The sequence below is a fragment of the Octopus sinensis genome, linkage group LG12, assembly GCF_006345805.1.
Source record: "Octopus sinensis linkage group LG12, ASM634580v1, whole genome shotgun sequence".
NCBI lineage: Eukaryota > Metazoa > Mollusca > Cephalopoda > Octopoda > Octopodidae > Octopus > Octopus sinensis.
The window spans coordinates 75,104,888-75,130,302 of record NC_043008.1 but is presented as its reverse complement, the minus strand read 5'-3'; the positions used below and the strand labels follow the sequence as shown (position 1 = coordinate 75,130,302).

Genomic DNA, 25,415 nt, shown 5'->3' with positions numbered 1-25,415 from the left:
TTGTGAGTTCAAATTCCGCCGAGGTCAACTTTGCCTTTCATCCTTTCGGGGTCAATAAATTAAGTACCAGTTACGCACTGGGGTCGATATAATCGACTTACTCTGTTTGTCTGACCTTGTTTGTCTCCTCTGTATTTAGCCCCTTGTGGGTTGTAAAGACATAGGCATGCAACATCCGATATTCTCTCTCTTTCTCTCTCTCTCTCTATATATATATATATGTGTGTGTGTGTGTGTGTGTGTGTGTGTGTATGTATGTATGTATGTATGTATGTATACATATTTATACAATTTATACATGTATATGTGTGTGTGTTTATATATATATAACCGAGTTTATCTGCACGAAGGTGCACATTGTCAAAGACTTCCAAAACCATTGATATCAACAAAAGTAAGATAACCTTTTGCAAGTCAATTCGTCATTGTGTACGTACCCGTCCTCGTATGTGTTTGTGTGTAAGTAATGAAATAAGAATGAGTTATCAACAATACATTAATGATTGGATAATTTCTTTTAATAGTAGAATGCACTCAAGACGATACCAATGAACTCATGCGAATATATTTGCAATCCCAATATATTCATGTAAAAAGTTGAAAAACATTCCATAGGGTTATATGAGGGCGAATACAAGAGGCCACCTAATTTCACTTCCCAGCACATCTTGCAAACCACATTCGAAACACGCAATGAGTCAAAATAGGGGCAGCTGAAGAAGGGGAATGTTCCCTCTGTTGTTTGTCTGTTTTTTTTTTCGTTGTTAAAAAAAGTCCGTTTCCTTGTTTTGTTTCTATGTTTTCGTTTCTCGCTGTGTTCTATGTTTATTTGTGGTACCCTGTACTCATATATGCATGTATATATACATATAGATGTAGGTTTGTACATATATGTATGTATGTATGCATATGTTTTATTTATTAAATTGTTATTATATGTATATATATATATATATATATATATATATATATATATATATATATATATATATATATATATAATATAATTCGAGACAAAACCACTATTTTAAAACCAAACAAGGAAAGACTTAATCAATACATAAAATTTTAATATAAATTAAATAAACTAAATATTAAAATTTTATGTATTGATTAAGTCTTTCCTTGTTTGGTTTTAAAATAGTGGTTTTGTCTCGAATTATATTATATAATATTTTACTATAAAATTGGATTTAACCCTAAATCTGATTTTTCCCTGTAATTTTGGATTCATTCCCTAATATTTATTATTATATATATATATAAAGATAGGTGGTTTGAAAGATGTGGGTAATTGCCGTATAGTGTGTCTTGTGTTTATGGATAATTATGTTTAGGCTGTATTATTGAATTGATAGTCTTTCATAGGATGTAGGTTGTTCCTAACAGGGGTATTTTTTTGGTAGTGTGTGTTGAGGATCCAGGTATAACTTCTACGATTTGTTCATATTTTATTATTATTATTATTATTATTATTATTATTATTATTAAATTTTTTATTTTTCATTTTATCACAGGTTTTGTTAGAACTCATGGAGTTTTGCATGCGTAGCGGGCTTGCTACCTGCAGCCCACGGTACCATACTATCCGTTCTTTTCAACTATCTAAAACTTTCCTAATTTTTCTGGCCGTGCCAAGGAGGCAAACCTTTTGTAACAGTTCTGCTATGCACTGTATTCCAATTTCCTTTATATTCCTCTTGACGCTTTCTGATACTGTCCCTAAGGAACCACCAATAATTGGTACTAGCTTCACCTTAATTTTCCATAGCCGGGCTATTTCGTACGTAAGAGGGTTGCATTCATCTATTTTTTCGTCTTCTTTCTTGAATATTCGTGGGTCAAAGGGGGATGCAACATCAACTATATAGCGCATATGATGCATCTGTTGACTACCACTAGGTCCGGTCTGTTATGCTCTAGCACTTGGTCTGTTTGGATTGGGAAATCCCTGAGGGTTTTATCTGTCTCCGACTCCGCCATTCTCTGCTGTTTGTTTTAATACCACGTCTTTCTTCCCTCTAGCCCTCACTTTTCACATAGTTTCCAGTGTAGCATTTTCACCACCTGATCATGTTGCCACAACTTATAGTGGTTTTGAGCAAGTCTAGGGCATTAGTTTGTGATATGGGCAATGGTTTCATCCACTCTATTACAGATGCGGCACAGCGGAGGCACTTGCTCATTTCTAAGGTTGACCCTCAAGTTCATGGCCAGTATAGTGCTTTCAGTTTCCTTTTTTAGTGTTCCTTTCTACAACGAATCGCACCTATTTTTCCCAGCAACGTCTGTTGTGGCTACATCGAAATAATTGTGTAGTGCCTTGTTGCCATACCGATCTACTGCGACTGCGCGCGAGTTTATTGCTGAAACTATGTTTCTGACATTCAGCTTTGAAGCTAATATTTTTTTCAGTCGCTGTAGGTACTCTCTTTTTGTCTTTTCCCTCATGACGTGGTGTTTAATTCCATCTGCCTCAAGTATTCCCAGATATTTATAGCTTGACTGAGGTTGAATTGCCATCATTTCACCTCTTGGCAAACCTATGCCTTCTGTCCTGACAAGCTTTCCTCGTCTTATCACCACCGTAGCACCTTTTGAGAGCCCAATCTCCATCTTAACATCAGTGGAGAAAATCCGCACAGACTGGAAAAGGTTGTCGAGGTCTGCCTCAGATTTTGTGAATAGCTTCATGTCATCCATGAATTGCAGGGGTTCAGTTTTCCCTTACCTTTTCGCAGATCATACCCAACTTTGTTTTCTACAGTATTTCACTCAAGGGTATCATTCCCTACACAAAGATCTGTGGAGGGGGTCACTAACCTCCCTCATCCGTAAGATTCCTCTCTTGATTTTCACCTCTCCTAATACTTGATTCCCTGCTGCCAATCCGTTCTCCACCATTTCATACTGTTCCATATAAGACTTCTCACAGTTTCTGCTACTCCATACATTTCCATTGTTCTTATTCGGGAGCGTGGTATCATATCGTATGCTTTTCGATAGTCAACCCACGCCATCCTCAGGTTTGTGTATCTTCTCTTACAGTTTCTGATCATTAGATTATGGATTAAGAGCTGATTCTTCTTTCCGCTGCTCCTCTATCGGCACCCTTTCTGTTCAGTAGGTATCCGCCCACTTTTTTCTAAATATCTATACAGTTCACCTGCCAAAGCCCCTGACATTAGTTTCCACATTACCTTTCTTGTTGAGGAGGGTGAATTATCGACACCCTTATTATTATTATTATTATTATTATTGTTGTTGTTGTTGTTGTTGTTTTTGTTGTTGTTGTTGTTGCCTTTGCACAGCTTCTAACACTGGAGGTGTACTACAGTGTCAGCTGTTCACTACCAGTGATCTAAGGTAGCACCTCTTATTTTTCGAGCACCTTCCGGAATATTCGAGCACTTCCAAGCAGTGCTATTTTCTGCAAGTGCTCCATCCTTATTGCAGCTCCTATTTGTTCCACGTACTTCTCGAGATTTTTGCTCACTTTTCCCAGGGATCCGATAATTATTGGTACTACTACTACTACCAATAATAATAATAATAATAATAATAATGATAATGATAATTATTATTATTATTATTATTATTATTATTATTATTATTATTATTATTATTATTATTATTATTATTTATGGTTTCTTTTCATTATAACTTTATTTCAGCTGTCATAGTACCGGGCATCCTCCGGAGGCCAAGAGTAGCAAGGGCACTTTTTTTGATTATGCATACAAAAATTATCACCGCATTTATTCCATGGAGAGTGCTTTCCTTAGGATAAGGGTTGTACCTATCAAGGTTATCTTTTGTAATTCACGGAGATTGGAGTTACCAGGCTGTTGCATAATATGCATCTCAGCTCCCTTCTTTATCATTCCCAACGCACCTATTACTACTGGTGTTATCGTAGTACTAAGCTTCCACGTTTTTGTGATTTCAATTTGCAGGTCTTTATAGTGAGAAAGCTTTTCGTATTCTTTTTTGGGGGCATTTTAAACTTTTGGGACTGTTCCCGCCCTTGATCACAATGTCTGGTCGATTGGAGTCAATTTTTCTGTCTGTTTGTATTGAGAAGTTCCAAAGGATGGTGACGCCCTCACCTTTTACTACATCTTCTGGATGGGGCCTTACAAGTAATCATGGGATTTAATTTTGTAGTATTTACCTGCATTCCAGTGGATGTTCTGCCATAGTCTGTCATGTCTAATGAGGTACTCCTTTTCAGTGAGGACTGGGCAGCCAGAAACAACATGATCAATTGTCTCTGAAATTTTTGCAAATTCTGCACGAGAGGTCAGATCCATCGTTAAGGACATTTCCATAACAGTTTCTGGTAGGTAAGCTCTGATTTTGCGCTGCAATAGCAGAACCTTCTGTTTCCCCTTTCAAACCTGTCCCCTGTAGCCATTGGTATGTTAGCTTTTGATCAATATCTCGTTGGTCTTTCTGATTGTTAATTTCTAAATCAGGAGAAGGAATGGTAGATCTGTCAGTATTTGGTTGACTCTGGTCATTCTTATTGTTAACTTGTAGGGCAAGAGACTTTTTAAATTTCTTACTAAGCTTCATGACATGAGAGGTTTTTCTTGCCATTTATCAGTAAGAATATCTAAGGCAGCAGTTTTAGCACGGGTTTTCATACACATAACTTTTTCTGTGCTTGTTTCGAGTACGTCTAATTCAGGAATTTGTTGTATTTGGAATTCACTTAGATATTCCTTTGCCTGTTTCGTTACTGAGTATGGTGCTTTCGTGTTTTCATGCCGTAAGACAAGTTTTAACATCCAGTCATCAGAGTTTTCCAAGTAGGTGTCTAGGCCAATTGTAGCAATTTTCATTGTTAATTCCAGATGCAAAAGTCCACTGCCACCCTCTTTTCTTCGTAGGTAAAGTCGTTCTGTATCTGCTCTGCCCTAGGGTGGTGCATTCTATGCATTGTCAACAATTTTCGTATTTATCTGCCAAGATTACATTTTTCAGTAATTGATCAGTTAATTATATTGAAACTGTAAGTTACGACTTGTATGGTTAAAGTATTAATCGCTTCGATGCAGTTTGTTGCATTCATCTCTGTCTTGAGTATCGCCCTTGCCCTGCGATAACGTTCTCTTTTGATCCTTTCCCTCATCACTGAATATTTGATTCCATCACCTTCAAATACACCTAGGTATTTGTACATCTTCTCTGGTGCTAACTCCTTAATGACATTCTGCTGGTCAAGATTAACGTCGGATGTTTCTCTCATTTCCCCTTGCATAAAGGTAGCTTTTGCACATTTATTGAGGCCAAATTGCATCCTGATGTCATAACAGAATTGTTTAACAATCGCTAGTAAACCCTGTAGTTGTTGGTCATTTTTTGCAAAGAGCTTTAAATCATCGATGTAAATGAGATGATTTATATTTTTATCAAACATTTTATAACCGTATCATCGAGCTTTTTCGAGAGAGGTATTAAGGCTAGACAAAAGAGGAGTGTTGATAGAGTGTCACCCTGGAAAATGCCACATGAAATTTACATCCTTTTTGCCCATTAGGGAATATGCCACTTTCTATAAAAAAAAAAAGGTATATTCAGTCAAAGCAGCTGTTAGTACTTTATACATTGTTGTTAAGCAAGTTACGGGTCTAAATTATTTTGTTTCATTTGTTTCTTCACTTTTTCAAAATAAGAATGTTACACCATTAACAATCCAAGAGGGAATCATACTAGGTTGTTGCAAAACATCGTAGTAAAGTTTTGTTAGCAGTTCATGTCTCTCTGGGAAGGGATTCAACCAGAAATTAGGAATTTTATTTCCAAGAGACTCCCATTTGCTTGACCTCCTGAGAGTAGATCTTACATCCTCTACCTTGATACCCTCCTACTTTTGCTACTCTGAAGAGTTTAAGTCTGCAGATACTCTATTAATCCAAGGGGCCTTTTCATTGTGTGTTTTCTCTTTTGCTCAAATTTTATTCCAAAATTCCTGCACTTCTTTTGGTGGGACAAACTTTACTGTAACTGGTATTATCCCTATCTTCCTGTAAAAAATGTTGGGCTTATTTTTGAATATGTTGTCGTCCTTAAAGAATCTAACGTGCTTATTCATACCTTGCTATACGGCTAGCTTTTGCACATACTTTTTGCTTGATAGTTTCTATGGTGGTATCGATGTCAAATATGATTTTCATATACTTTTTCTTTGATTTTCGGTTTTTGTTGGTTTGATAGTCGTGTCAAACTTACTATTATTATTATTATTCTATGTTTGACTTTTGCTTTATATTTGTACAAGTTGGCTCCAAGTCTCACCCAGAGACCTCAAGAGACAACAGGGTTGGAAGTTCATGTTGTTGTTATGCCTAGTGTGCCATATATTTGGGGGGTGGGGATGTTGTACTAATGAATGTCTAAAAAAAAAAAGTTTTTTTTTTTTTTTTTTTAAACCGAAAATTATGGTTGTTTTAAACCTTGAGGTTACATAGAGAGTATTTTGCGTAGGATATGAGCAGTTCCCATGAGCACTATCTTTTGAACTTCTGCCATTTTTGGGTTTCCTGGTATCTGAGTTAGGTAGCTATCAGCCCCTTTTGCTATCATTCCCAGGGCACCTATGACAACAGGTATTGTTTTAGTCTTCAGCTTCCACATTTTGCTGATTTCTATTTCAAGATCTTTATATTTGCTCAGTTTTTGGTAGGTCCTGACAGATACGTTTATATCGATTGGGACAGTCATATCAATGAGGAGGCATGTTCTTTGTTTGAAGTCTTTCAATATGATGTCTGGCCTATTTGCATCTATCTTCCTGTCAGTTTGAATGGTGAAGTTCCAGAGGAGTGAGATGTGGTCATTTTCAAGCACTGGGGGTGGTTTGTGTTCCCACCAGTTTTTTTCATGGGGCAAATCCAGGTTTTACAGATTACCAGTGAATATATTGTGCAGCTCTATCGTGCCTGTTGAGATACTCTGTAGGCGCTAGAAGACTGCACTTGGAGACCACATGGTCAATGGTTTCATTTTGTTGCTTGCATACACGACACGTTGGACTGCTTCTGATCTTTAATATGTTGGCCTGGTAGTTTCTTGTTGGTAGGCATTGATCTTGAGCTGCTATGATAAACCCCTCTGTTTCAGATTTTAAGCCAGAGGCCATTAGCCATTGATGGGTCAGGGCTTTGTCGATATCTGCATTATTCGCTCTCTTTGGGTATTTGCCATAGAGAGGTTTTTCTTGCCATTTATTATTCAGAATATCTAAGGCCGCAGTTTTGGCACGGGTTTTCATGCGCCTAGCTTTTTCTGTGCTTGTTATTATTTCTGTGCTTATTATTATTATATTATTATTATTATTATTATTATATTATTATTATTATTATTATTATTATTATTATTATTATCATTATCATTATTTACTTTTAATTTGCATGTTTGTCACAATCACTCGCCGAGGCACACCCAGCGTCCTAGGGGGAGTGAAGGATGAGAGTAATCAGGATAAGAGTATGACTGAAAGCTTGGTGAGACGAGGTGGCAAGGACAGTAGCCAAATATCTCCATGTAATACAACACAGACATTTAAGTTGATAGGGATTTTCGAAGGACGTGGACAGTATTTGTCAGCACAATCATTTGGATATCTCTGAGACATGGTTCTCATGGTATGTTGTCTAGATGTTTATGACATACCGTTTCTATCATACCTGAGGTACTTACTCTAACAAGAACAGTTCTTGCTTTAAAATGCAACATCTGTATTTCAATTTCCAAGTCCTTATATTTATTTAATTTCTCAAATTCCTTTACAAGTATATTATTATTATTAGTAGTAGTAGTAGTAGTAGTAGTAGTAGTAGTAGTAGTAGTAGTAGTAGTAGCAGCAGCAGCAGCAGCAGCAGCAGTAGTAGTAGTAGTAGTAGTAGTAGTAGCAGCAGCAGCAGCAGTAGTAGTAGTAGTAGTAGCAGCAGCAGCAGCAGTAGCAGCAGCAGCTGTAGCAGCAGCAGTAGTAGTAGTAGTAGTAGTAGTAGTAGTAGTAGTGTAGTAGTAGTAGTAGTAGTAGTAGTAGTAGTAGTAGTAGCAGCAGCAGCAGCAGCAGCAGCAGTAGTAGTAGTAGTAGTAGTAGTAGTAGCAGCAGCAGCAGTAGTAGTAGTAGTAGTAGCAGCAGCAGCAGCAGTAGCAGCAGCAGCTGTAGCAGCAGCAGTAGTAGTAGTAGTAGTAGTAGTAGTAGTAGTAGTAGTAGTAGTAGTAGCATGTTAGGCAAAATCATTAGCACATGGAGCAAAATGCTTTGCGTCATTTCGCCCGTCGTTATGTTCTGAGTTCATAAGCCGCCGAGGTCGACTTTGCCTTTCATCTTTCGGGTTTGATAGAATAAGAATCATTTGAACACTGGGGGTCGATGTAATCGACTTATCCCCTTCCTCAAAATAACTCGCGTTGTGCCAAAATCTGAAATCATTATCATTATTATTGTTGTTTTTGTTGTTGCTGCTGGGTTTTTTGGGGTCTTTTTTTTTCGTTTTTGTCATTTCTGATTTTCAAATCATCACTCACATAAAATGATGCTTCGATTTAAAAATCTCTTTATCAAACAGATATATACATATCTATGTGTATGTGTGCGCGTGTATGTATATATGTATGTGTGCGAGTGTGTATTATACAGGGTCATAATAGTACATTTGAAAGTATATAGACTTAAAAGCAACCATATAAATACAAATAAACAATGACTGGTAAAATATAAACTCCTCCGAAACTCTAAGTATAACCTGAAGTTTAACATAAGAGTTTACAGACATTTTTCTCCTAATATCTCTTAATTTTGTTTATTCTCTTTTCCAATGTAAGGTTTTTCTATCCTTTTTATTGATTTTTCGCATCTATCTTCACAAACATATGTTTGTTTGTTCTTTTGCTTTTGTCATCTCTTCTGTTTGTTTCAAATCTTATTGCTGATATAGTGTTTTGATCACACACCCTAAGTTATTAATATAGTAAGATGGTTGACTATGACGAATTCATTGTAGCATGATTGTTGAAAATGATTTATGTTTTCTTCATATTTATATTTAGTCTTCTGATGTCAATGTTCGTTTCATTTCGCATTTGTTCCAATTCATTGAAATCATTTTCAAGGAAACTATGTTATCAGAAAAAGCATTTGTCCAGTGGGGTTTGGTTTCGAAGGAAGATATGGTTCACGGCTGCCACTATGACGTTTCACATTACCATGAAAGGTGAACCAGTACTGCCAGTACTCACCACCAGCTATCACGGGTGCAGAGGAAATATATCTGCCACCTCGAGTAGCCCGAGTAACTAAGGTGAAATTTTAATAATAGGAAATGTCACACAATTTTTTTAACGATACCCACAAACTCGTCAATCTGCATTTTGGGACAAGTTCAGGATTGGTCACGATCAGTAAGTGATATGGTGATACGACCAATAAAGCGGCCCTCAATTGCCAACTATTCTCAGTCAACATCTAAAGGAACGTTATTAGTATAAGAAAAAAAAAGGTATTAAAAAGACCTGCATTCGAAGAGGTATCTGAAAAAATTTGACAACAGGAACTTACTTGGAAAACATTATTAACAACTTTAAAATATATACTTAAGTATTTTAAGATTATCCTCAAATAATGAATTTCTAAATGAAAACTCAGAAATCTACACCTAAACATTAAGAAGTAGATTTCTTTAGTTAATAATGTACAAAAATATTTTCTACCTTACATAGAACCACAGAAACTTGTATAAATACATGCATATGTGGGTAGTATATGTATTTATGTATGTATGTATGTATGTATGTATGTATGTATGTATGTATGTATGTATGTATGTATGTATTATGTATGTATGTATGCATGTATGTATGTGTGTATGTCATTATTCAGTTTATTTCAAGATTTCTTGTCAATAGAGAAAGAAACGGTTTCAAATCTAGATCCAAAGCTCCTTCATTGGAATTTCAACATCAACAACAAAGTATTTTTCGTTGTATGTACGTACGTATGTATATATGTATGTATTATGTATGTATGCATGCATGTATGTATGCATGTATGTATGTGCAGATTTGTATGCTTTATGTATGTATTTTCATGCATATAGTTCCATATCTGGACATGCTCATATATATTTAAATGATAAACTTCTGGAAAGTTTTACAGACTTCTACAGTTCCAGTGATGGATTGGATCTGTAGTCATCCAGTTAGCTTTCTCCTTTCTGGCTTTGAGAAGCTTAAAATCCCAAGGTTGGTATTTAGGCAGTGTGTTAAAAATGACTGGGTCCCAATAATTTTAGACTTTAACCTGAACTTGTAATCTCGATAGTATAACTGCAGATTTCTCAATAGTTCAGCATAAGTATTCTCATTTTCACTGATCTACTTTATGTTAACATCCGCTGGGCAGCTAATTTCCACAATTGTAGACAGTTTCTTTTCTCAATCCCAAATCATTATACCAGGTCTGTTGTTTATTTTACTATGGTTTTCACTGGAACATTCCACTAGTACTTTTTTTTATTATTGTGAATGCCTATACCTTCTATCACACTGTGGGTTCTTATTTTTTTGTCCTTGAGGTTATCCTTCCGACATATTTCATTATAGAGGGTCCTAGCTACAACCTCATGTCTCATCGGTAGATAATAGCGTGATGATATTTTCGGACAACTGTTTATGATGTGGATAATATTTACAGTGATAATTCCACAAAGTCTGCATCAGTTGTCACATTTTACGGATTTTCCTGCATCTCTATCCTTTTTGTGCATCTGATATTTGGTTGATATTTCCTGTTCGTGGATTGCAGACGCGTACCCTTCAAAGTGAGAGGTAGCAATCCGGCTATTGGTCAATGATAAATTGTGTTGCGTGATCGATATTACTATCATCACGGAGCTTTCTACTAACATATCCATGCATAGTCTTCTGCTCATATAGGCTCATCCTGTCATCTGATGAAACGTTGCGGTAGAGTCGTGCGACCGCTTTTGACATGTATTCTAGGTTATCAGGCAAAGAGTGTTGCTCAAGGAGCTGCCTTCCAAGTCTTATGATATTATCAGCCTCATGTATGCAAACTTGGTCAAGGGATGCACTTCGATACTTGGTGGTTAGTAAAAGGCATTTAGGGTCGATATTAAGCTTCTGCCACCTTGTTTTTGTTTTAAGTAGAGGCAGTCTACGTCACTGTTTCTTTGGAAATCATGTGTGCTGGTTAGTATTTTTCGGGTTTTCGCATCAATGGTTCGGATTTCATAAGCGTCGAATGAAGCAGCCCAAATGTTGGTATGAGTACTAGCACTGCAAACACATTGTGGGCCACTGTTTTATTGAATGCGGAGAGTTCTGAGGTTCAAATTTTCTTATTCGGTTGTGATATTCTTTAGTGGCACTTGTTTTGTTACAGGTGCCATTGTAAGATATTTTCATCCACCCCCCTAGATACCTGTAATATTCCTCGTCAGATAAAGGAGATACAGTCAAATCATTGATGGAAATGTGACTAGTCTGGTTTATAGGTTTCCCCTTTTTCACAACCATATAATAACATTTATCCTGACCAAACTCCAACCCTACATCCTTTGAGAATGTTGTAACTAGGTCAGCGCTCTTTTTCATCTCATGCATATTCTTTGCAAAAAAGTTTTCAGTCATCCACAAAGGAACAGTGTGTAATTTTTGCATTTCTGTTTCCTTGTGGACCAGTGAGATATCCTCCAGACTTCCTTAACATGAATGATAAATGAGTTTACAGAAAGTATAAACAGCTGTCTCTTTGGAATATACCTTTGCGATAGTGTATTCTGTCGGTGATAATATAGTCATTCAGTGTGTTTAATTTCAAGATGGTGGCCCACGATGAAGTCAGGTCAGCTATGGCTTTGACTATTCTCATTGGAAATTTAGCAAGTTGAAGGGCTTCTAACATCCATGAGTGGGGAACAAAGTCAAAGGCTTTCTTATGTATGTATGTATGTATGTATGTATGTATGTATGTATGTATGTATGTATGTATGTAGGAAAAAGCTAACTCGTATATAAAACTGCACTCGACTTAAAACCCATGCACAGGCATTGCTGGTCATGCTGTCTAACGAGTAGAGAGCTAACATATACTTAGATAAGTTTCGGCTAGAATTGGCCCAGGTTATGACAAATTAATAGACCCACCTGGAAAAACATTTAACGTTGTTTCATATTACAAGCATTCTTTAGGTACCATAGCCCATTTGAAAAAAGAGTTATTATTTGCAGAGATATATCCGGATGTAGGTGGGTTATCTGGAATTTGTTAAAAATATTTATCCCGGAACAGTTTGAATGCTATATAACTAACCTTGTCGAAGGCCTATGACATCTGCATTGGAGCCCTTTCTAAGGGCCTTTAGGATGCCATCAAAGTGAAGCAGAAGCTGTGTTATGCAGTCTCTGTCATTGCATTGCAGAAACCATATTGTTGAGAATAAGTAAGCTGTTACTTTCTAGGAAGTGAGTTACTCGAGACCCCATCACGCTCTCAAATAAGTTAATGATATGAAAGTTAAGTCAGACTGTTCAATGCCATGTATTTTATGGATATATGAACACCCATACTAACGCATTCATGCAAATGCACATGCATACACTTGAATTATGAATTACATTATACAAATATAATGAATAGAAAAATCGAGATTTTGAGGGAATATATGTAAGTTTTAAATCTACAGTCTATTAACTAAATTTATTTATTACCTGCTATCACGGCTGTGAATATTGCATTCAACGTGGAGTATATCTTAGTTTCATGATGCAATATATACTTACATATGGAAATCTACATGTGTATATATGAATATATATGTTACACCTATTTTATAAATATTCATAAATGATATTTTGATATATTCCACTCACCAAGGTGAATGGAGCTTTGACCAGGAGAAAACTGATGTCATCAGATGGTATCCAACGATCATCGTGTGTTTTGACACTGAACCACAACACACACCTTTTGGTGGGTCATCAGAGGCAACCAAATTGCTACTCATCTTCTCCTTGCTTCCAGCTTAATTCTTCTTTCTTGCTCTATAACATGCAAGAGGCTCGTTCTGCTGCCTCTCCCACCCTTCGCTCTACGTCACATTCTAGTAGCTGTAAGCATCCTCCATACCGACTGGGTATGGAATGCCTTACAGCCAACCTCGACTGGGAAAAGTCAGGATTGCCAGCCCCTCTCCCTACGATCTTGCAGAAGGCTCTTGTACTACGTATGCTTCTATCCGTAGGGTTGATCGTACCCTTTTTTCCTATGATACTCAAGCATGATCAAGATTATTTTCCTCGCTTTTTCAGACCACAGAACTACATCTGGCCTCAGAGTTGTAGGGACGACCTAGTGAAACTAAAGTCTTCCCCCAGGTCAACTTTCATATCCCCAAACTGGAATCCATGTAGTAGACTATTTGTCCTTCTTGCTGTCGTTCCTGGCTTTTCTCTTTCTTCCACGAACTTTATTACTGCTGTTGTTTGCCCCAATAATGGTGTTTCTTGAGCGTTTCTTGTTTTACGGCATGAGCGAATGTTGCAAGAGCGAATGTTACAGCATGAGCGAATGTTGCAAGCCACTTGTACCTCCCTTCAGTGAGTGCTATTTTGTGCTCTGGTGAGAAAAGAAGCAGCACAACACAGGACCTAGTGCCATTCCTACTTCTCCGCAGTTCAAAGATTTTAGGAAGTCGACTCCAACATCGGGACCAACTTCGTGCAAGCATGAAGGCACGCTAGCAAAACGCCGCTACTCTTAATGAAAACCTTACTTGTCATTGTGTAACTCGGGGCAAAGCAGAACTTGCCGTCCACTCTAGAAAACGCACAATAAATTATCAACCAGCACCCGAGCAAATTGAGTCCTAGACTTGTTCTATTTGCCAAAATATTTGCAAAGTACCAACAGGCCTCAAGAGACATATGCGTGTCCATACAGCAATAAAACATGATTACCGGTTTTTTTTAATGAACCCTCTTTTGTCATTCACGACGAGAGACTCCATCATCATATATGTACATGTGTGTGTGCGCGCGCGCTTAGAATATCGATTTGTATTTTGAATTTGTATTTTGTTTTATTCTAGTTACATTTATCTCCATATATGTTGAGAAGCCGTAGTTGGAAATTTTAGTGTCCAGACGTTAACTTTCGATTTATTCACTTCCGCTCTAATTTTCTTGTTTTTTTTTTCTTTCCTTTATGTATTTATGGTATCTATTTATAAATAATATTTATTTAGGGTATTTATTTATAAATAATATTTATAAACTTTAAAAATTTCTAATACGGGTAAGTACATAATAAGTTCATTGTATGAAGAAATCTATGGCACCGGTCCTTTGCACAAGTACATTCACTTTAAAACAGTAAATTAACACACCGGAAAAGCACATCCATACATTATTTTGCTATGGCACTCCTATCATAGTTGTATATTCATATTTTATACTTTCAATGACCACTAATTTTCAATTCTATTTACTACCTTAACATTTCAAATTATTAGAAACATAATTTACCTATACTGTATTACCTATAACATATTAAATGTTATTTATAGAACATTGTGTTTTCCTTTGCCATTGGTAAATCTTTTCAAGTCTATAAATTAACACTTAATTTACTGACAATATCTGACAATTACTTAAGTAAATCTCCATTACGTGTTTACGTTATTGAAAGTTTCAGGTATAAATATTGCAATATCAACACTGTATAAATATCAACACTGAATGTAGTTTCTATCCTTTTTAAATAAACCATGAAATCCGATTCTTAATTTTACACTTAACCTCCATATACTAATACATTTGTCTCTTCTATATGAAGCCATTTCACCAGTAAATGTTTGTTGTTTTTCATAACTTACCTTATATATGTGTACACACACACACACACACACACACACATATATATATATATATATATATATATATATATATATATATATATATATATATATAAAGGCGGTGCTCCAGCATGGCAACAGTCAAATGACTGAAACAAGTAAAAGAGAAAGAGAGAAAGATATATATATGTACATAACAATTTCAAGTGAACTTTTGCATTAAGCAAGCAGTTGTGTTCGAGTATATGTATGTAGGTAAACATCTAAGTGTACACACGTACACTTATTACATTTTCTATCTCAGCCTGTTATATCAATCAATTTTCAAATTTATGTAGTACAATCACGAAACCTTTTGATTATATTTTAGAATATTCTATTGACTTCTGTATCAAGCTATAAATACTTCTTCCATAATATTTTAAAAGTGTTTTACTATGAGTACCTAGGTCTCTGATTAACTGGTATGTAACATTTTCAGCTAATAAAAAAATAAAAATAATCCATATATTTAAATATATCTCTCCTGTTAAACTCTAAGCATTCATATGTTTGTATGTATGTGTGTGTGTGTGTGTGTGTGTGTGTGTATGCACTCTGTTAAATAAATTGCTGATATTGCAATACAAATTAATGTTTTCAGAAAATAGTTATGGTACAAATCAGCTGCAGACTGCCAAAGTAAAAGCATTCTCACAATCACAATGCAAACAACACTTCTCGCGTATCACTAAGCAACAGTTGTGTGCTGGGTCTGGGGTTCGAAATGGAGCTGAATCTTGCCGGGTAAGTATGAATACTCTCACATTCATCAGATACATCCATTACGTGATTAACGAATTATTGTACGGGACCTAAGCGTCGTTGGTCGCATCTGTCTTCTTACTAATAGTGAGCTGAGTGGAGTAACAAGACAATGAAATTCATAACAGTTATGGATGTTCGTGGTTTCGTAAGTGCTACTGACGCCAGGTTTTAAGTCAATTACTTGTAAGAATCTGATCTTAGTGATCATTTCTAACAGTTGTATAACATTACAAACAACAATTAAGTCAATCTGCGCCAAATATCGAGCTAAATTCCGAAGAAAAGAATGAACCAAATCTTATAACAATCGCTTAACAAGCAAATATTATGGAGTATGATATAAAGATGAGATGAGAAGTTGTGACATGTATTTTCCCCATACATTATAGATAGAAGTGATATGAAATGGTTATGACTGATGTTAGAATTCCGATCTCAACAAAGAAGTATCACCCTGGCCGTTTCTTTTCTATTTTTATAGAAATATTAACCTTTATCTTATTATTTAGACAGGCCTTACTGTGGATAGAAAGCGGGGCAGGACTTGTAATATTCTTATATTAGGAAAAGGACCAAAATCTTCCTCAAATCACACACTTTTAACTGAAAATATCAAGGACGTGTTATCCAATGTATTCTAATTGTATATTGTGAATAAACATGAAGACGGAATGCATTAGTTGGAAAGAATTTGCCATAACAACAATTAGTATTTTATCGTTCCCGGTAATCGATCCCAGCCAGATTTGAACTCATCACAATGTAACGATGTAACTAAATCCTAGCTCCAGAACAAAGCTTCCACTAATCCACTTTATCTATTTGAAAGCTAAAAGCAATTACAGTGTACAGAAAGAAAATGAAGTTTATTCTGCGATAGAGTTTGATATCTTTGAAGTCATTTCACTTCATTTACATTAATAAAGCTGTTGGTAGAGACCTGAAAGCCGCACACCCCATCACCCCCCAATCTAAAATCTTCAGCCTCTCTGCCAAGTTAACAAAATTACTAATACGGAAACTAATTAGTCAGCCAATTAATTAGCAATTAGTGAGTCAATTATTAAATTAAACTTTGAATTCCGTCTGCTTACTCTTAATGCCATCTACTAATAATAGAGCAGTATAATCTGTTGAGCAACGGAATAACTGCATTGCTACATGCATCCTTTTATGTTATGAGTTCAAATCACACCAGAATCACTTTGCCGTTCATTTCTTCCAGGTTCGATTAGTTAGCTACCAGTATATTTAATCGTCTAAGGCGGCGAGCTGGTTAAATCGTTAGCACGCCGGGCGAAATGCTTATCGGTATTTCGTCTGCCGTTACGTTGTGAGTTCAAATTCCACCGAGGTCGACTTTGCCTTTCATCCTTTCGGGGTCGATAAATTAAGTACCAGTTACGCACTGGGGTCGATATAATCGACTTACTCTGTCTCTCTGTCCTTGTTTGTCCCCTCTGTATTTAGCCCCTTGTGGGTAGTAAAGAAATAGGTATTTCGTCTGTCTTTATGTTCTGAGTTCAAAATCTGCAGTGGTCGATTTTGCCTTTCATCCTTTCGAAGTCGATAGATTAAGTACCATTCGCGTACTGGGGTCGATCTAATTGACAGGCCTCCTCCCCCAAACGTTCGGGTTTTGTGCCTAGAGTAGAAAAGTATATCTGTCTTTTACATGCTCTAGTGGTAATACTCAACTCTCTCGAATATATATAATCGTTTATACCTCTCTTGTAGATTTAATAGTATATAGCTATCTCAAGTAGATTGATTTAATCGTCTATTTTTATCTGTTACTCCGAAGAAAATGCTGTGTCTATGGTTCTTTGCACGGCTTCCCAAACTGGTTGAAAAGGAGGAAGTATCCTCAAATCAGAGACCTTGCTAGAATGCTTACAATCGAGCGAATTCCACTAAAACATCCAAGAACCAAAGAGTGGTATTAAACTGGATAATAGATTAATTCTACAACTCAAGATTTGAACTCAGAACACTAAGAGCTGAAACAAACAAGTGTCCAGTTTGATGCTCTATTGTATAAGTCAAGTACGGAAGTTGCTGTAATCGATAAACCGCTCCCCATCAGAAATTCTAGCTTTAGGAACATTATTTGTAATATTGTTTCGTCACTAAAGTCTGGTTTCACCAGGACATTCCTAACAAATACAGGGTACTTATTCGATCTTGAACATTCCTTATTGCAATTAAATAATCTTATAGTGAAATGGGGAAGACATGGCGATTGAGAGGTGCCAACCGTCCTAACCAATATGTTATTTTCTACGTTTCTTTTTAGGGAGACTCTGGTGGACCTTTGATGTGTCATCGCGTGTCGGACAATAAGTTGGTGGTGGTCGGGGTGACATCATATGGTAATTATAAATGTAATACAGGCTTCACAGTCTACAGCAATGTGTCATATTTTGAAGATTGGATTGATAACATAAACTATGACAAATAAGGGAAAATACCTTCAAGATTTAGCGTTTAGTCAACAGCGACTGGATGGCACCTGTAGGGATTGAAACTTAGACCACTGTATTGAAGAGAGACAATAATAAAATCTAAAAGCAATAAATAGCTATAAGCAATCAAGGATATAACTTAGTCCTTAACTAGATGTTAATTATGATGTGTAAAACTAAACAAAATAATATATCAAATTCCATTTTGACTACTTGTTTTGCTTTTCATTTTTACTTTTGTTAATTTTCAGGCAATTTTATATCCCATTAGGTAGTAGTTGTTATTGATGCTTGTGCTAATAATGATGTTTACTTATTAATGAATCAGAGGAGAAGGAGGAGGAGCTAATACAAGTGTGGTGACCTATGAAGCCATTCCTTGCGTAGTGAGATCAATATAGTTTATGTTGTTGGAATATGGCCACCTCTCATTCTGTCACATATCAAAGAGTCTGTTAGTGGAATCAAAGAATGGTTCTATCAATACTTAAACTGTAACTATTCTATCATTATTTTGAGGTGAGTTGTGATGTTCTAAAATCTGTAATCAGTACAGAACATTACTTTAGCCAAAACATATGTAGTTGTATAATCGATTAAAATGGACAGCATTTATAAATTATTTTCATGACTCGAGATGAATGAAAATCAAAGTGGATAGCGCCGATAGTATTTGAACAGAAAATGTAGCGAAAGGAAAAGTAAATGAAGACATTGTTTCTTTGGGGATGGCCATAATTTGCTAATTAAACACACTCTATGTATTTAGTCTTCACTTCAGCTTTGAAGTGAAACATAATATATAGTGGCAAAATATTATCATCTCCAAGTATAACAATAAAAGTTTCAGCACACGATTTCGCATCAAGAATCTTTCAAAACAAGTACATAAACGTAAATGAAAATATTTTTATCAATATATCTGTTTCAGATATTCTAAGTTTTCGATATTAATAGTGAATCCACTGGCAGTAATCGAACCTCCTGTTTCCTATTCAGATGTTCTACCATACTCAACTTGCTGAGCTTACAGATAACAGTATATAAATATCAACAGCACTCTGTTCTATAAACCAAAGCTTATAACAATCGCTTCTTTAACAAGCAAGGAATTATGGATTAAAGATAAGATGAGAAGTTGTGATATGTATGTTCTCCATACATTGTGGATAGAAGTGACATAAAATGGTTATGACTGATGTTAGAATTCCGATCTCAACAAAGAAGTATCACCCTGGCCGTTCCCTTTCTAATTTTATAGAAATATTATCCTTTATCTTATTATTTAGACAGACCTTACTGTGGATAGACAGTGGAGCAGGAGTTGTAATATTCTTTCTTTCAGAATTAAATGCAAATAAATTAATTTTTCTTCAACTGAAATTGAAATCGTGATGCTGCCTCCTGTCTGGAGATAATTTCTTTCTTAGCACCTCAGCAATACTTCAAAATACTTCAAAATCGTTGTCCTTTGACCAGGAGCAGAACCACGTTCAATTATGGAAGGGAATATAACATTCTGTGGCAGGTATGCCTTTCCATTAGTTGTATAAATGATGTGAAGTGCATTTAACTGAATATTGAAACCGTGTTGTATTCTTGGCTTACCGGAAGCTTAACTCTTCACTGTTCGTCCCATTTCTTTCTCACACTGGCTCGAGATCAGAAAATGATAGTCGGGAAGTAATACAATTTCAGACAGATGAATACAAAACACAGCTCTGTCACCATTTGAACTCAAAAGAAAGTGGTACGTAACCAAGTGCTGAAGCCATATCATCACGAACACTTCAGTGTATCTAATTGACCAATCACTCAGTTGTCCCCTTCTTTCTTGCATTTCTTCCTTCTGACCATCCTTCCCCACTACTTACCTGACATCTACTTAAATAATGTATAAATATATTTACAAAAACATTTAGATGAGACTGTATAATGATAGATGACTAGAAACAAACTTTACCGAAAGACTAAATTAATGGTGTAAGTAAAATAACTATAAAATAAGGAATCGATCGAAGTAAGTCTGGGAAAACAAATTAGAGGTAGGCAGCCATTTATATAGTCATTCGGATTTTCAAACTGACAGTGTGGTGAAATTTAGTAATGATTCGAATACACTAAAAATGTACAAAAAGAAATAAGGTTTTCAAATTGCAATTTATTAGCTGTAGTTATGTATTTGTGTATGTATGTATGTACGTATATATATATATAATATATATATATATATATATATATATATATAATATATATATATATATATATATATATATATATAAAACACATGTATCTGCATACATGAATATGTATGCACGTGTGTGTGTGTGCGCACATGCTTGGTTTTACAACACGAAATTATTGTTAGTGTATTTATTGAATTGAGAAAAACAAACATTACAATATTTTGTATTTCTATTTTTTACCGAAAAATTTCTATATTTTCTTTAAATATAGAATGCATCCAAAGATATTTTCTAAATAATACCTTTAAATATTTCCGGCAAAATTTTGCAACTAGCCTCCAGGGATTATGGAAAGGACACACCTACATTCTTTCCTCAGATTTAGGCCTCTTAAAACAATTGTTTTTCCTCATTCACATTTTTTTTTATTTGAAATGTTGCTAGAGACAAATGCTTCTGCCTAGAAGAAACTGGATTATCAACTAGCAAATCGGTAGCTGCTAGTTTCTCATCGCTAACCTCATCTGTCCGTTCTATTTCCAAAGTATTTAGGTCACTGTGACCCACCCCCAATATATGTAGCAAGATACAAATAGATTGGTATATTTCACAATAAGTGGATGCAGCATTATAAACAGTATGAATGTTACATTGAATTCAAGCCCCGAGTTGAGCTCGGGTGGTCATTTCTATAAGCTTTTAAGACTAATAGGTTACTTATTGATGGCTGGCTCCGTGTCACATATTAATAGATGTCTCAGATAATAGGATATTTATTGATGGATATCTTCGTTAATTGGTAACTTATTGAAGGATAACTCTGATAATTGATGGACGTCACACATAATAGGACTCGTATTGTAGAATGGCTTTGATGATTGGTCGCTTATTGAGGAATGAGTGTGATAATAGCTGGATGTCTTTTATAATTGATCTGTTACTAATGGATATTTCTGATGATAATTTATTGAGGGATGGCAATAATTATAGAGCAAAAGGATGACCACGGGAGAACAAAGTCTATGGTTTTGAATGTCTCCTAAATCAACAAGTATTTCGAATAATGAAAGAATTGGTCCGAATTATAATGGTAATTATCATGGTGAAAATTGCGAAGATGTCGGTTAACTAAATTACAGAACCAGCACTGGTACATGGTAGTAACAATTTTACATCACAAACATTATTTGATATTGTTAGGAAAGCCATTTAGGACACGGTACACCGGTTCCTCTCCACGCAAATTTAGTAAAAAAAATCTATATTCAAAATTGCAGGGCGTAGCAATAAGTAGGAACATAAATGGCGGTATCATCACTTTCGGTGGAATTCAAGTAACAGTCAATCGCAGCGAGTGTAATATAATTATGTTCACCAACTTAAAACTGAAGACTTGTGTCGGCAATTTCTTTTCAAATTATTTCCCACCATTATTTGGCAATTTTATTGTTTTGTTCTACTAAATTAAGCAGCTTTAAAAATTCAAGTGAATTGTAGCTCTTCCTAATCAATAGTAAACATCAATAATAAAGATGATGCTGTGATGACGATGACGACGGTGATGTTAAGGAGGATGGTGGAGATAATGATAATAATGATAATTATGATAATGATAATAATAATAATAATAATAATAATAATAATAATAATAATAATAATGTTCATCAATATTAAGGAAAAGAAACCTCTCGGTATTAATTAAAACTTTCCAAGAATTCTTCACTTGTGACAGCATAAGAAATCGTCAGAAAGAAATTTCATTTTTAACTGTTACTTATTCGTTGGAAACATGAAAGTAGTCTGGAAAGTGAGGTTGTATGGTAGTTTGGTTGAATTGGAATTACTTGCTTGAGTAAACTGTGTCATTCCGTGTCTCGGGGGAATTAGATTCCTGATGAAAGGGAAAAATAATGACTATGAAACAAGGAAGAACTGTTAAATCATGTTGTGACATATCAGCTCTGCAAGATTCGTCGTTTTATTTGAATGTGGAAATTTCTCATCAGTGCAGGTTTTGTGAAGAGCGTATAAATGTGTGTAAATGTGTGCTTGTTACTATAAAAGAAGCGGGAAGAGAGATTGGACGCATGTGCTTATGTTTGTATGATCATGTGTGCTGAGGAAGTAAGAGAGAGAGACAGAAAGACACAGAGCGAGAGAGAGTAAGAGAGTGAGAGAGTGAGAGTTTGGTCTTGTAATTTGCAGATGTGTATGTTAACAGAAGTAATTTTCGTTGCAGACAATTTGATAGGAACGGGTAATTTGTTATGACATGTATACAATGAGACACACGAGGGATGAGTGTATAGCTAAGTTTTGTGTCTATAGGCAAATGTGCCTATATCCAATTGCTATATCTACAGTTAAGAAATATTTCAACAGTCAAGCACACATAGTAGTAAATAAGTATTCTAGAAATGTACACAGAGTTGTTGAAAGTTTTGTCATGGTAGCTTCTGTTAGTGTTGCTTGAGAGAAGAATGGACTAAATCATTGATTGTACCTCCCTAGACTACTCTGAATACAGTGGACTTTATCAAATTCATTGACCTTTCCATGAAAAAAACAGGGTTTCGTGGACTTGTTAACTTGATGAATAAAACTGTCTGTTCCCTCAATTATCCATATTTGCGTTGCGATCGTCAAATAAGTGTGTCCCGGACTGTTTGAGTGTGTGTGTATATTTGTTCGTGGGTGACTGTCTTGTAGTAAGGTGCGTGACTCAATGGTTAGGGTATTCGGTTCACGATCGTAAGATCGTGATTTCGATTCCCGGCGACGCGTTGTGTCCTTGAGCAGGACACTTTATTTCACATTGATTCAGTCCACTCAGCTGGCAAAATTAACTGTATCTGTATTTCGAAGGGCCAGCCTTGTTGCATTCTGTGTCTTCCTGAGAACTACGTTAAGGTCGCACTTGTTTGTGGAGTGCTCAGGCATTTGCACGCTAATTTCCCGAGCAGACTGTTCTGTTGTTCGGATCAACTGGAACCCTCGTCGTCGTATCCGATTTTTCTTCATGTTCTTTTATGACTTCCTTGCTGTCTGTTCAGACCTGTAAAAGTTTCATGTCCTAGATCATTTTTGTCCAGTTTCAGGACCTCATCTTTCGGATAAAATAATCCGACGTGTGTTACTCCTACTTTAAAATAAGTTGGGTCTGTGGGATTAATGCTGATACTAACATCGAAATTTGACGTTTCTACCATAAGAATTTTTATCGCTTTGGTCCTTTTTTTAACCTGATAATGTTCCTAGTAAGTTTTCTTTTGCAGTTTGATGTTCTATGAGCATTGGTCCTGTCATTAATTGTATTTGTTTTAAGAAAACATGAGTGGCTGTTTGGTAAGAAGGTTCCAGGTTCATTCCCACTGCGTGGCACCTTGGGCAGATGTCTTCTACTATAGCCCCTGGCCGACCAAAGCCCTGCGAGTTGATTTGGTAGACGGAAATTGTGCTTGTCACCCACCGCCGCTTGACACCCAATGTCGCTGTTTTCGTACAATAGCGGTTCCGCAAAAGAGACCGACAGAACAAGTACCTGACTTCAGCAGAAAAATGTGTATTGGAGTTGTGTATTGGAGTCATGGGGTTTCATGACTGAAACAAATAAAAGATAGTATTGATGTGTTGTTTACAAAAATTTTCTTGCTTAGTTTTGTGTTGTGTGACTAACTCACAGATATTCAGAATAATAGTGAAACAATGCTCATAACACATTATAATGGTAGAATAAACGAAAGCACCATTCAGTAAAAAAATAAAATAAAACACTTATCTGATGGTGTATAGATCGTTCGCAGAAAACTAAATTTATGTTCTGTGTTAGATTTCTGTTGGAAATATCAATACTAACCGTATTGGCTATAATCTATAAAGAAGCAGCAATATATGCCAATAATATCAACACTTTATCCTGACTGGCTTATGAAAGTTGATTTGAGAAGTTTGCAAAATGTAAGGAACTCAGGAAAATAGGTTAAATAAAGTAATACTGAAAACAAAACTAGAACATATGTTTAAAAAATGGGTTCTATTAGATGCATGTGTCGTGTGTGTGTTTGTATGTATATACGTATATGTGTATGTGTATGTGTGCGTGCGTGTGTGTGTGTACGTATGAGTCGCTGTTTATGCATCCTTACATTGTTTCAAACTGTCACCTCACTACCTAGACAAGCGGGCCAGTAGCGTACAGGTGACCTAGATCACGACGTCCTCCCTGCACAGGGTGTCAGTCCGTCGCAGGGTAACTCATTTACAGCTGATCGGCTGAAGCAAGCTGAAATGAAGTGTTTTGCTCAAGAAGACATTGTACTGTCCGGGAATCGAAACCACGATCTTGCAATCATGAGTGTAATGCACTAGTCAGGAAGCACACGACTTCACGTACGTGTATGTATGTATGTATGTATTTATGTATGTATGTATGTATGTATGTATTTATGTATGTATGTATGTATGTATGTATGTATGAGTGTATATATCTTAAAATGTGTGTATGTATAAATATTTACATTCATACATTCACATGTATATGTAGGTATGTATATGTAGGTATACATATGTAGGTATGTATATGTAGGTATACATATGTAGGTATGTATATGTCTATTCGTTTGATGATGATAACTCACTTTGGCAGCGCCCACAGCTAATCTCTATGTACGAATAGTTATATACTAACATTTATAAGTATGTATATGTTAGTGTGTGCAGCATGAGTATGAATACGGTTATTTGAATATACATATAGACATAAAAATGTTCTGGTGTCCAAACTAAAATCATTATAAAGTGTTGCATTCTTCTCGTCAAGTAGGTTTTATATTGTTGTAAAAGAAACCTCTGAACATATCTGTATTTGTGCATAGAAATGTTAAATTTTCTTGATAAAAGGCTTTCGCAGCTGGTGTAACTTAAAATAGTTGATTCATACCCTCTTAATCCTACCAAAGAGAGAACAAAAACATTGATTATCGCTAGCAACAAAATATCTTTCTCGGACATATAATTCATCTCGTATATGAAAAAAAGAACAACTGCCCTTAAAACGGAAACTATTA

At 35.7% G+C, this 25,415-nt stretch overlaps 1 protein-coding gene across 2 annotated transcripts in view; it reads left to right on the top strand.

Moving 5' to 3' along the window:
* The window catches only part of LOC115218084 (transmembrane protease serine 12), a 29,771-nt gene extending 11,399 nt beyond the window's left edge, over window positions 1–18,372 (top strand). The window contains exons 5-6 of one of the 2 annotated variants that reach the window (XM_029787860.2): window positions 15,535–15,677; window positions 17,995–18,372. In XM_029787860.2, coding sequence (XP_029643720.1) covers window positions 15,535–15,677; window positions 17,995–18,159 — 308 coding nt within the window. In that variant the 3' untranslated portion in view covers window positions 18,160–18,372. The remainder of the gene's footprint in view (window positions 1–15,534; window positions 15,678–17,994) is intronic. The other variant, XM_029787861.2, reaches the window with a different exon arrangement.
* The last annotated feature ends 7,043 nt before the right edge of the window (window positions 18,373–25,415 follow it).